The sequence below is a fragment of the Bemisia tabaci genome, chromosome 1, assembly GCF_918797505.1.
Source record: "Bemisia tabaci chromosome 1, PGI_BMITA_v3".
Lineage (NCBI taxonomy): Eukaryota > Metazoa > Arthropoda > Insecta > Hemiptera > Aleyrodidae > Bemisia > Bemisia tabaci.
In genome coordinates, this window is record NC_092793.1 from 68,431,601 (window position 1) to 68,445,273 (window position 13,673).

The following is a 13,673-nucleotide window of genomic DNA, read 5'->3' on the forward strand; positions in this document are numbered from 1 at the left end:
GTCGGTTTCAAGAAACCAAAAAAAGGTCATGGATTTTAAGAGAGATAGTTTAACTCATCTCTTACTCAAAAAGAACATTTTACAATCAAGCATTTATCTAAAATCGTTAGGAAGTTTTTCTCATTTGAAAAATTGAAATATTGCTGTTGCCATAAATCAGGTACATCATCATAATTTGTTAGACCTTTTGATTCAGCCAGTATACTATTAGCATTAAATTAATCTGTAATATTCCCACAGTAATTCGGCTAGTTGAAAGCTTTATGGATACTTAGTTGACCAAAGAAATAATTTTTAAAACCTTGAAGCATGGGAGAATATCTTTGGAATGTGTGATGAAATTGTAAAATTTTGCCCTCTTAAGTAGTTTCATAAGGTTGGCTTTGATGATCAAAATGAGCCCATCAAGACAGGTCATAGATGCAACTGTTAAATGACTGCTAAACAAGAAAGCTTTTGACTATTTTCTCACTAAAAAGACCTAAGTAAGTTTAGAGGGGTCATTAGCAATTTAGCTAAGTTGGCAGTTCTTCACTCTCCATTTACAAATGACCGCATCGCAGTTGTCTAATAGCAATCAAGGATTGATCGCGGCTCGTTCACGAGCAAGTAAATAACAGCCAACTCAACTGACGACACCTCTAGGCACTTCGAAATCTTTTCTAATAACTCAGATATAACCTCAGAAGAATGTATCCTTGAGGAGATATCACAGGTTCCTTAAGTTTCTGTATCAGTGATTGCAAATTTCTTTCATCATACCTATAGTAATTTTAAGATGGTCTTAGGTTCTGGGGATTTATTCTACTATTTAGTAGGACAATTTGACTTTCAATTGAAAATACAATTAATTAATTTGGCTTCATCGTATGTGTAATTTTGTATATTTTGTGTACATAAAAAGTAATTCTGCAAAAGTAATCTGAGTGATCTGATTGTTCCTTCAATTACCTAAGGTCTTATCATCGGCCTAGTGTAGGGCCTTGTTCACCTACGAGCGGTTCGCAGAACTTGTGGACGAATTGGTTCCACAAACTGGGGTTTTCCAAAGTAAATTATACATAGATAAGTTGTAATAAGTGCTAGGAACAAGTTTTCCCAAATTCCCGTAACTGCGCTTGGGTGAACAAAGCCTTACGTTAAAAAAGCAGATTTGTTTACGATCACACAACCACATTAAGTACTTGGAAGTTTTCATATTTCACATGCTGGGCAAAGGAGCAATCACTTTTATCTGTGGCCGTTTTTAAAGTATGTCAGCAACTCGGCTTAAGTGTGCATCGTTTTTATTAGCATGAAAGAAGAAGAAAAATGAGCAAATAATGAGACAATTTGAACAATTGTACAATTTTAAAGTATATACTTATAAATTTATTTCACAGCAGATATTTAAAATTCAGATTTCACAAGGCAGCATTGAGATCTAAATATTACATGGATGGCTAAAGATTTTAAATCAGTGGTCTCACTATGATGTATTGACAAATGCAGTGATAGTTTGTCAACTGCGGCGTAGAGATTGTTGAACTAGGGACAGAGTCTCCCATGATGAGCTGGCAAGTGCTTGATTATTGGGTGCAATAGTCATTGTTCTAGGGACTTGAGAAGTTCTAGTTAGAGGCCTAAAACTGAGAAAGTAATAACTACTTTTTGCTGATTCTCATGGTTAGTTGAAAGTTTCAAAACAATTCCATCAATTCTGTCCTGTCAGATACAAATAACTTGGGAGAGAATTTTATTTCCCTAGACACCATTTTTATCTCCAAAATGTTATAGATCATCAAATTTTAATTTAATACGATAAATTTGTGATGATGAAGGGCCGCATCTGTGATTCTGGAGAAGGCTCTTTTATGTGTGCAATGGAGGAATCAATGGATCCTATTGGTTGATGCAAAGAGTGGTGCATGGAAGATCTGACATAGGATAAAATTTAAAAATTGTATAGTTGACACCTAAACTGTGTCCGACACAGAAATTAAATTAGCTTCATGTCTCATTTTCATTCCGTCAGAAAACTTCCTAGGATGCTAATACTTAGCAAGAGAATGTTGGGTTCTAATGTTAAGGAACGGATCTTTTGACAACCGGATAGCAAAACTAATTTTTAGTTTAGTATGCAAAAAAGAGGAAAAATAACTTTAAGCTTTTAGAAATATGCTAAAAGTGTAAATTGGTAGACCTATAGGTGATGATCTCGGAAAAACCATCCTATTTCCAAAACCACTTGGAAAAAGTAAATTTCTCACAATGTAAGAACTAGCTGAAATCCTCAAAAAAAATTGCAGGTTTTGAGTAATTTCACAACATAACGATACAAACTTTGCCAAACACAAAAACTTCAGACAGGGAAGACTGATGATGATTTACCGCAACTCCTGGTAACAAGAAAATATAACAAGCAAATGTATCTTAGAAAACATCGACCTCCAATGGTAAAAAAAGAGAAGCCGGGAAATTTTACAGCTCAGGGTGCAAGTTTTTAGCATTACATGTGTCCGATTGGCTTGATCACGATTTTAATCATCAAAATTGGATTGGAGTACATAAAAGCTACATTAGAAGAGTAGAAATTCAAAACATGGTAAGCGCCATCAGGTATTACTAACATTGTGTTTGGTCTTCATCAATTTAAAGTAAGCAAAATGCCCTCGACTCATCAACCTTTAATTAGGAAACTTTCTCCTTTGTTCTCCTCTTCTGCTAAGAATTTCTTTACTCAGATCATTGAATTCCCGTTCATTAAGAATATATGCATAATCTGCGCAACACCTGATGGCGCTAACCAGTTTCTGAAATCCCGCTCAACATATTTTGATGTGAGCTCAATTTGAAAAAATAGTACTAACCGGGAGAGAGTAATTTAACAATGCACAACCGATCATTCAGAGAAGAATTAGGCAAATATGTAGGAGAATTAAAAATTCGGGAAAGAACAATTGTGGGTTGAGTTTCACACAGATTTGTAAGCAGATTGAAAGAATCGTTAAGGTATGGGCATCAACTGTGTAAAGACAAAAAATACCGGTTGCGTACGGCAGTCAACATGTTAGAAAGCTCAATTTTTAACATTAATATTACATTTAGGGAGATTTGAATGATACAATTTTAAGGGAACTTCGCTCACAACGATAGATATGCCACCAAAAAATTATTATTAGAGATTAGTGAAATTTTACTGCAGAGTAGATAGAATCGCACCGATGTTGTGGGGGTCCCGAAATTAAATGAAATCGAATACTTAATGAAAAAATAATTTGAATAATCGGGAATTCGTAATGATATGAGAAAAAGTTTTCTCATTTTAAAAAAAAAAAAAAAAAAGAGAAAAAAAATTAAATTTGTATGAACTTTTTATGATTGATGGAGCTCTTTGATATACTGTCACTAGAAATTACTCAGTTTGACTTTCTCCTTTTGATGGATGAATCACTCGTACGAAACACAATCTTGAAATCTTCAGCGTCAAAATTGACTTTCAAAATAAAATATAAAAAAGTAAAAGATACCTATTCTTTTAAAAATAAAATTGACCAGAGAAAAAAAGAAAAATCATAATTTACCAATAGTGCACTTGGCTCCAATTTTCTGAGTCAGTTACTGTAAAATCAAATTTGATGACTTTTGACAAGAGAAAATTGGAGAGTGAAAAATTTTTGGAGGGTCCAACCCTGTCGAACAGACGGAACTTATCCTCCAGTTAAAAAAACTTAAAGCCACTGATTAGAAAACTGGAACGGAAATAATCTCAATCATTTGATAACACTTCAAAAATTTCTATTTCATGAATTGCTCAGAAATGTTTTCCTCTTTCATAGAAGTGATGAATTACAAATTACTTTTGTAGTAAGAATCTTACACAGCCCTGCTCCGAGCAAAGTGTATTTAAATAAAAATGTAAGAAGGATACATCCTAGCCCTTAATTATATTTGATTAGAAGCAAATCATTTTACATTCAATATACTAAAACACAAAACATCACACTCAAAACAGACGAAAGACAGAAACATCAACAAAATAAAAACTTCTCACTATCCTACGTACACAAAATATACATATATCGATACAGTTAGAAAATAAATCCATTTAAAATCGTTTCAACAAAGTCCATGAGAAAAAGAGGGTGGTCAGAATGACGAAACTTCAATTAAAACATGACCCGAGTTCTATTACTAAGTGGAATTTTAGAGAAAGTAAGGAAATCGAAAGATCGAGCACGAAGGACATTTCTTCAAAAACTAAAAAGCACCAAAGAAGAGAGATGAAACAGGAGCGTAAATTTGCGATGTTCCGAAATTACAAGCAAACTATTCTTGTTTTCCAGGAGCTAGAGAGAATAATGTGCAACAGATTTTAAGATTGAAACATTGCAGCTCCTATGACACAAAGTTCTTTCTTAGACGAAACAAATAATTCCAGAAATCAGACAAGAGGGAGCATCAGGGTTCCTTTAGAATCAAAATTATTATCTTAGGAACAAACTCCTTGTCACGTCAGTAATGTTCAGCGAGAGAGAGAGTGCGCGCGAGATTGAACAGTTCAGTTTATTCATGTGTTATTGCAGACAGAAAAATATTTTTCAAAAGAGACGGGGATGAAAAGACAATCTGGAGAAGGTATAGAAGGAGATCTATATATATATCCTATATATTAACTGATTCCGGACCAGAATAAACTTGCTTGTGATCGGGAAATTTAAGGACACGGCTAAAAAGGAAGAATAATGAAGCTCTCCGAAGGTCCACTTTTCTGGAGCAGGAAAATATGAAATTCCTCCCAGCATATAAGTACTATTTAAAATCAAAATCACAAAACTGGTACCTGGCAGGCCAGTAAAAATAAAAAATTTAAAAAGAAAAAAAAATAATATATGTATGTATATATAGAAATTTCAGTAAAAACAAGAATTGCATTGGGTCGGTTGTAACATTTTAGATTGCCCAGTTTTTTTTTTCCTTCTTTTTTAAACTACTTGCAAGGTTTACAGTCGCAGACATAGGTGGCTACAAAAAAAAAAAAAAAAAAAAAAAAAAAGAAAGAACGAAAAAATACAGACGGACTTACAAAACAGAATTTTTGTCTGACGATTTGTAACTAACATTGTTGCATTTCTTATCAGAATGAAAACATCTGATTTAAAAAAACGGGTTTGCATCTTGCTTAAGTTTTTGCTGCTCTTGGTCGTCAAAGAGACTGATGAACACTGCCAGTTACAAAGGACATAAATCATGATGCTCAGCAAATTGTTCAGTTAGATTTCAAATCCCAATAGGATAATTACAGATTATAGATTTGACCGGGGATCAAATCAATAATCAAGAAATGCACACGATATTCTGGAAACACTAATCCATTCCAGCTTTTAGAAAACTTATATTTGCCCTCTTTTCATAATTTTTCATTCATATTTTAATATGTAGATCAACGCAGTAAAATAAATAAATCTTTGACAAAATATAGTCTGTAACAGAAGGAATTAAAAAAATAGACAACGCATCTTCATAATAGTTGACTTAGGGTGGTTTTGAATGAGATTAAGATTTAAAAAAAGGAAATATTGGATTGAAAAACTGACTTCTATGAGACATCATCTTCATCGATGATCTCAAAGTCTTCATCAGACGATGACAAATGTCTTGATTTTTTTTCTGGTACTAACTGAGTGTAATTTGAACCTTTGGGACTGAATGTATTTGAAATAATACTGCTACTGAGAACACCTAGATTATGAGCTGCTGAGCCTATGACACTAGAGAACATGTTCTCTAATGGATTTATTGCGGAGGATTTTGAGCTGACAGGCTCAGAAAAAGATAGATCTCGACAGAATTGTTTTTTTCTTCCCTCTGAATCTAGAGGAAATGTCCCCAGAAAACTGAGAATTTTTGAGGAGAATACTTTCATCATCACTTGAGTCACCTGGATCTTTCAGTTGATTGATTAATCGAGCACGTTCTGCAGCGGAAAGTTCAAACTCAGAGCCTGTCAGCGAGTCCAGACAGTCCATGCTGGATTCGTCGTAGCTTGGCATCGAGCTGCTTTCAGGCAGAAACGCCTGCTCACTCAACCCTGTAATTTAAAATTGAAACAATTAATCCTACACATTATTTCCATTCTTATCAATTCCAAACAAGTTCCTAGTTTTGCTTGTAACCAGTCAAAAAAAAAATCACTCCTTACTCAAGTTTTTTTAAAAGATGACCAAAATTCTTTTCTGCTAATTTCACTTAAGATTAGTGATTGTAGGCAATATCCCCCCCCCCCCCCCCCCCCCCCCCCCCCCCCCCCCCCCCCCCCCCCCACCCCCCCCATCTCCCCCCCCCCCCCCCCCCCACCACCACACCCAACTATTCCTGAAACTCATTGATGCCTATGGACAAAAAATTATGAGAATGGCTTTAAATGACTACGACGAAAGGAAGACTAGAGGGTTTATTTACAGTATTATAGGAGAATATATTACGAATTCATACAATTTTGAGAGGATTATTCTACAAGTAGCCATGCAAAAATTGAAACACACTAGGGAATTTTACCTGAGCCCACTAATGAGGAGAGCAGGCTGCGGCTGCTCTTCTCTGCATTGATGGACGCTTTGTTGAGGACAGTTTGGTCTGCTTCAGAGATTTGAGGAATAAATTCATCGATATCGTTTTCTCCACCTGAGAAAAAGAAAATGTCAAATTCATGAAAGATTCAATTGTATATTAGAGCATGTTATCTCCCATGAAAATATTTCTGCCCAATTATTCATTTTTCATTTCCATTATGAAAACAAATTGTGCTCATGCATTAAAAAAATTCACAAGGAAAGTTAATCAGACTGCTGCTTTGTTTACATTGCTGCCTTGCAGAGGTGCAAAAAGTCCGAAGCATTGATTATTTTTTGTAATCCAGCATTTTTCTCTCACGACAAAATATAAATTTCATTTTTCCATCTGAAAGCGCTTATTGAGCTTGAAAGTATAGAATGTTATGTTTTAAATTTCTTTCTGATAGGGGACTGTAAACAAATAGATTTGAAGGAGGAGAAAATGTACCGCTTTTGAACGTCATTGGGCAGCATTTCCAATTTGTTCACAGGTAAATAAGCAGATGCAGTTATTTTATCATAACTCCGCCAATAATTTTTTAATTAAGGAACCAAGTATATTTTTGTGCCCAGTTAGTTTCCACTTAATAATGAAATTCATAAAATTTTCTTCAAGTTTGCTGTGATTCACAGATCGTAAGTTCTAGCATTTTTTGCGCGCCTACCCTCACGGAATCCGGAAACTAAATGGATTCAAAAACAGGTATTTTTGGGAACGATTTCATTCAAGAAATGTGTACAACGGTATTCCTGCATCTTATATACTAATATGATAAATACTAGACTACAAGAAATACTTTAAAAATGGGAGAAAAAATAAAGATTTGAGGGAATGAATTTAATGTAAGACTTACCGCTTCCTTTCAAAAATGATTTGACAAAACTGATAGCATTTGCTGTCATGTGAGGAGGAAGATACAGAAACAAAAAACCAGGAACGAACGCTAGCATGATGAGAAAATAAAGCAAGGTCAAGCCAGCGATATTTTGACCAAGAAAAGATAATACCGCAAAGGATGAACACAAAACCAAGCAGAACTGTAAAACAGAAAAGAAAGAATTAATTTCAGGTACAAAACGAAACAAAAAACAAGTCCTAACGACAAAATAACAAATAAAGAAAAGACTGAAAAAATGAGTGAGGGAACTTTGAAGGCCTGACATATTTAAAGGAATATTTATCAAAATGGAATTTTCACGAGGATGAAAGAGCATTACACGAATGTTTATGTCTCACTTCGGATACCTTCAACATATTCGGCATGAAATGTTGATAAAATAGCATGTACTATGATAATTAATTTCATACCCTATTCAGTGGTCAATTGTATGGATGGTGGACTCTTAGACAATGTTTGGACCTATAGATTTGATTTACTTTGATTTCCGTAAGTAATGTCAGGATCTGAATTATTGTTAAGTGTAGCTTGATTATTATTACAGAAAGAGGAAAATAATATGGGTTTCCAAGCAATAGGGTTCAGTATAAGTCTGTTGATATCAAACACTGTTACATAGTATACAGCACTGTAATAACTACCTGGACTAGTGCCTCTAAAAGCAAGTTAAATCCACATATTTTCTTTTCTGTCCATTTATACATAAAAATTTACTAACAGGATCATTGACTTATTCATGGAAATTTTTAGTGCTCCTTTCGAGTTTGAGACCCTACGGCTTGACACAAAATGGGTATTGATCAAAATTATTTCTCTGTATTTCGAAATAGATTTTCCTGCAACTATAGGAGAGGAGGAATGGACTATCACTGAGAATTAGCTGAAAATGGAAAAATCTGAGGTATTTTACTTGGTAAAAAAATTCATTTACCGATCCAGGATGTGATCTGCGTAGATTCTTCAAACGAACACAGTAATCCTTCATGAGGGAAGGTGCCTCCTCCAAAATGTGAATGATTTCCTCAACATTTTCAGAGCTGAAAAGAACGAAAAAAAAATGAAATCAATAATCATTCAAAACAAATTCTGATGAGGAGAAACGTATTTAACTTAAAAATGAAATTATGAATTATAGAAAGAGAATGAGCAAAACTGGAAATGCAAGGAGAAGTCTGATAGAAAATGTGATCTTCAATTTACATAATTTCAATCGGTGAATTAGACATGAATTAGAATGGAATGAAGTGTGGGTGCGGAAGTGACAAATGACCACACAAACAATACAGCTGCAATTGACCTTAACTTCTACTTAAAATGCGTCACAGCTTCCACATTTTTCTAACACCTGCTTCCTGACTGGATTGCTTCCACATAAAAAAACTCTAAAAACATGCGAGGCAAAAAAGCCACTCCTAATTTCTTTGTTCACACCTACAACACACACCTACACACCCTTACACACACCTACACTCAGTGTTTCAAGAAAAAATATAGAGGAGGAAGGAATCCTTTACTACTTGCAGCTATGAGGGGCCCAATTTCAGGAATTTAGAGATAAAAGGAGAAGGGCCTATTCGCCAATTGAAGAGAGCCATCTGCAAATTGCAGAACTTTTTATTTAAAGCGTTAGCAAAATCTTTCTTGATGCACATGAATATTTAAATTAAACTTTTTTGATACATGTTACTTGTTCTCTAAAACATTAAGCATGATAACTCACAACTTTCTCTCACCCTTGAGGAGGTTTGCATAGGTATTTTAATGTGTGAAATAACACATTAAGACTTAAATGTGCTTTTTCTCTGCATTTTCTTCTCTCTTTGGTAGAAATCTCAAGCTTCCAGTGAGAATGTTTGATTTTATTACAACCATTATTTTCTTCAACCATGATGTATAGATGATCCCTCAAATTTTTCTCCCCTAAAAAATTATGAAATGATGTATGCTTTAAAGCCATTAAAAAGAACATCGTTAAAATTTGAATAAATTTTCTTACTTGGAATCTAAGCGTGTCCAAGCCTCGGAATCTGGTGAGGAATCATTCGGATCAGGAACCTTGATTTCTGGCCATATTCTGTGCTTGCACACATGCCCTAAATACAGTCCCAGAATCACAGTGAAAACAAGGCCATAGAATCTCCATGTTGTGTGGATTAGGGTTAAATACCTGGAAAAAAATTGAGATAAAATTAAATTAAATAATGCGACCAATAAAAATATGAAATCTCCACATGGTGATGAAGATTGTCCGTCTATTTTCATTACTGACTAAGTATGTGCATTTTTTCTTTTCCACATGGATAGGGATCAAACCTGTGACTTCTTGATCATAGGATAAGTGCAGCAACGACTATACAACAAAGGGCCAATGACTTGCCTTGAGGAATTTCAAGACATGCGCTGAATTTTCTCCCTAGACCCCCTTGTTAGCATGACAGGATGATCAAACTGATAAAGAGAAATATGGTTGAGAACTGCTAGATTTACTGATGTAGTCTTTGTCTTTTAGCTACAGATAATGCTAACAACTCCATGTGTTGGAGGTGTTGACAAGCAAGCCAAGTTTATTTGCACCTTATCTTGCAGAGGATAGGTCCGTCCTTACTCAGAGTATTGATGAAGTACAATGTTAGGCCACAAATAGCTATGGACCATAATTGAAAATAAAATATAAGATGGCTTCGACAATGCCCAAATATTGATTGAATGGAGGTTTTCTCTGACTGTAGCTGCTTCCGACTAAAATTTGGAGATAAGTTGTCAGTTTTTAAAACTAATGTGAGAAACAATGAATGAATTGCGGCCTGAAACATAAAATGAGGTGTCTCCTGCCTCAGATGAAAGCCATTAAACACAATGTGACTAATTGGCTTACTCCAGAGTTACTTTCTCTTCAGAGACGCAAGACAAAACTCAAAAATTGATCAAGTTAGAGCTCACGCATCGTATATTGAGAAAAATGTCAATCTCTGCTTAGCTCTGAACTAGCGCCACGCAACTAAGTAGTTAATACATACAGTCAGATGACACCTCTGATGCGTGGTGACAGACCATATTTTGACATTTGTCTCAACATAGAATGCGCAAGCACTAATTCTCTAAGTACATATGTACTGCCAACTACAAGTCAGTCTGAATCATACAAAACTGCAGGCAGCACTTGAATGAAACTGAAGGTGCTTCCCATTGTTAATAGTACTCAAGTGTTAAACCAATATTCCTTCGTGAATATATTGAGCAGAACCAATTCAAATGAGCACATCCAATTCGATACCAGCACTAGCTGAGAACTAATACTCCATGTGCATGGGGCCATTAGAAAAAAGTCACCATCACACATGAGCCTTTGTCAGTGAAATTTGAGTGTCCCAAGGAATTGAATGAGACACAGAGTGTACGTCAAAATAGAGAAAGGTGAAATACCAAAGAGAAATGAAACGTGTAAGGGAAAGGGCGATCCCAACATCCTGAAAAGAAAACTATTTGTTTACTTTGTGACACAAGAAAATGATAAGACCTAAAAAGAAAATAATGAAAATGCTCTTATCACTCACCAGAAGCTGAGGTTAATGCCCAGCAGAACCAGTTTCGTCTCATAGGGATCTTGCCATAAAATTAAATACTCGCAGGCGTACACGAGGGATTCAAATTTGTCATAGGTCTGGGCTTGTTTATGTTTAGAAGCACTGGCTTTCTTCAAAAATGGCACATACTTGACCAAGCTTTCAAACATTTTCCCGATCACTCAACGCACTAATTCTCGATGTGACTTTGCGAAAACTCAAACACGAAACCACCGAGTCACATCACATTAAACACAATCTCCAACATTTCACAAAAATAATAAAATGTGTGATAAATTGACAGCGATCACGACATAACCCCTTTGTTCTTTGGTTTCAATCTGCGCACCACGAATGAAAGTGGGGAGAGATCCCCCAGTCAATAAACAGCTGACCGTGCACCTTCTCTGCGCCGTAAACACCGCGCAGATACAAGCCGCGTGACCTTGAAATCGTGCGTCGCGACGCGCCAGTATTCGTATTCGTTTGAGCGTCGAACGACGACATCGCCGTGTTTTCTCGGTCACATGTTTACACGAAATGGCCAATATTATTTTGTTTACTTCCTTTAAAGAAAATAATCATTCTTTTTCGTTCCAACAACGGAAATAGATGCGGACGCTTCGCTCGCATCACGAGCGCATCAGAGGCGGTGGGGGCCGGCCCTCCACGCTGACGAAAGCTTTAGCTAGTAAAATGGGTCATGAGCGATGATTCGATTAGAGTCATACTTACAGCGTTTGCACGAAGAGAAGAACCGCTTGTAGAAGTTTCCCATTAGCTCAAATATTCAGAAGCCAACTTAATTGCTTTCAACTCGTGGGCATGTACGATTTCGGTGTGAAGTGCCTCATTTGTCGAGGCACCTCATGAAGGGAGGTCTGGGGAGGGCGGGGGGGGGGGGGCATTAAACCCTCCAATAAGGGAGGTGTGCGAGTCTCTTCAGGCTCCAAAGAAAAGTTCGGGGGATTTTCTTCGCTTAATGGGAGGTCCAAGGGGGGGGGGGGGGGGGGGTTAGTTGAGTCGTTCTCACCGAAAAATTGATCCAATCACAATCCCAAATGGGGCGCGCGACGGGGGAGAGTCCGGGGGGCCGCCCTCCCCCCCCCTAGAGTTTAAATTTATATCAGCTGCCCCCCCCCCCCCCCCCGGAAGTTATCTCTATAATAATGTAGAGTTTTAAATGAATGTGTCCATTCAGTTAGTATCTTCTAAAATTTTCATCAGGGGAATTCTCAAAATGCGTCTAAACATAGGTATTAAAATGGTAAGAATTTCATATCAATTATATTATTATATACCCTTGTAAATTCTTTAACAATTTAAACATTATTCAGCTTCAATACAACAGTGTTGCCCATGTCAAGGTATATAAGAGCTAAGGGTAAATTGATCTCGGAAAAGAACGGAAAAAGAGTAGGTACCTCGATTGCCAAGTTGACTAATTCCGTAGGCGCCAAAATAGCATTTTCGGCCATATCCTCCGTCATGGATTTTAGAATTTTGAAAATTTGACTAATGATTCGAGCTCTCCGTCGAAAAATACCGGTTGCTATTGATTTTTCCCAAAATCGATCGAACAGAAGCCGAGATAGCATCTTAGGCCACATCCGCTATCTCCGATTTTCAAATTTCAAAAATTTTATAAAAAAACACGTGATGTCCAAAAAGTTCAGATTCGGATTCCTCGTGAAGACCAATGTAAATTCATGTATCATACACCAGCATAATGTGATAGAGAGAGGGCTGTTGTAGGCATAGATTCTAACATCAGTCCAACATGGCAACATGGGAAATCACTGAGTGAGTCAGCTGATGAGAACGAAGAAGTTCGTTTTCTCGGAAATTCCTCTGGACCAAACCGATTGCTTGGCGCCGGCGCTTGGCGGCGTAGTCAAAGGGGGTGAATTCATAGAATTTGTACGACAACGTTCATCCTCTTTTTTTCATACTCTGCTAACATATGATTTAAATGAAATTGCAGCGATTTTTCACGAGGAATTCGAATCTGAGCTTAGATTTTGGGTAATGCTCGTTTTACTGTACTTAAAATTGTAAAGGAGAAATTACAAGGTGTTTTCTTAAAGATTTATTGCGCCTTTAACGTTTTTTCTCTCTCTATCTCTCTCCCTCTTCCCCTCCCCCTTCTCTTTCCCAGGACGATCATTGATGAAAAAGCTCGTTTCCTGTTTCCGATAATTTAAAGATATTGTTCAAGAAATAAATTGAACTTAATTGTTAAATCAAATAAAAACTACCGAAGTTCCTTTGAAATTGTGGACGAATCGATCTATTAGGTAGTCATCCTTAAATTAAAGTAATATCAAACTTGCGGCTCCTCCCCCTCCTTTCTCACTCCACAACTCCGTGCAAGATCTCCTCCCCCCCCCCCCCGAAAACGGCGCAATGCTGACCCCGAATCCGCCTCTAAAATATACTAGATGGCGAAAATGATTCAGGAGTACAATTTTGCGTCTCTCTCTCCTGAATGTCATTCAATTTTTTGGCAGGGTATTGCTTGATCCGTTTGGATTTAGTAATGAAAGAAGAGGGGTATGGTGGTAAGGAGGGAGGGAGATATAGATAATTTTGCTTTTGAAACTTGCATTAGCTTTTCA

General features: G+C 36.5%; 1 protein-coding gene across 1 annotated transcript; it reads right to left on the reverse strand.

The window, feature by feature from the left end:
- Positions 1 to 1,269: 1,269 nt before the first annotated feature.
- On the reverse strand, positions 1,270 to 11,542 carry LOC109031620 (uncharacterized). The gene is made up of 7 exons (XM_019043231.2): positions 11,047 to 11,542; positions 9,489 to 9,659; positions 8,424 to 8,529; positions 7,448 to 7,631; positions 6,538 to 6,663; positions 5,921 to 6,070; positions 1,270 to 2,378 (listed from the first exon to the last, which is right to left on the reverse strand). The coding sequence occupies exons 1-7, from the start codon at positions 11,223 to 11,225 to the stop codon at positions 2,302 to 2,304; spliced, it is 993 nt and encodes a 330-aa protein (XP_018898776.2). The 5' UTR covers positions 11,226 to 11,542; the 3' UTR covers positions 1,270 to 2,301.
- Between the last annotated feature and the right edge of the window lie 2,131 nt (positions 11,543 to 13,673).

Bases quoted from the DNA above. Each gene is read 5' to 3' on its own strand.
- LOC109031620 (XM_019043231.2), bottom strand. From the start codon at position 11,225: ATGTTTGAAAGCTTGGTCAAGTATGTGCCATTTTTGAAGAAAGCCAGT. The intron at 9,660-11,046 runs GTGAGTGATAAG...ATTTTTTTCCAG, and splicing joins GGCATTAACCTCAGCTTCTG to GTATTTAACCCTAATCCACA. The intron at 7,632-8,423 runs GTAAATGAATTT...TCTGTTTTACAG, and splicing joins GCAGATCACATCCTGGATCG to TTCTGCTTGGTTTTGTGTTC.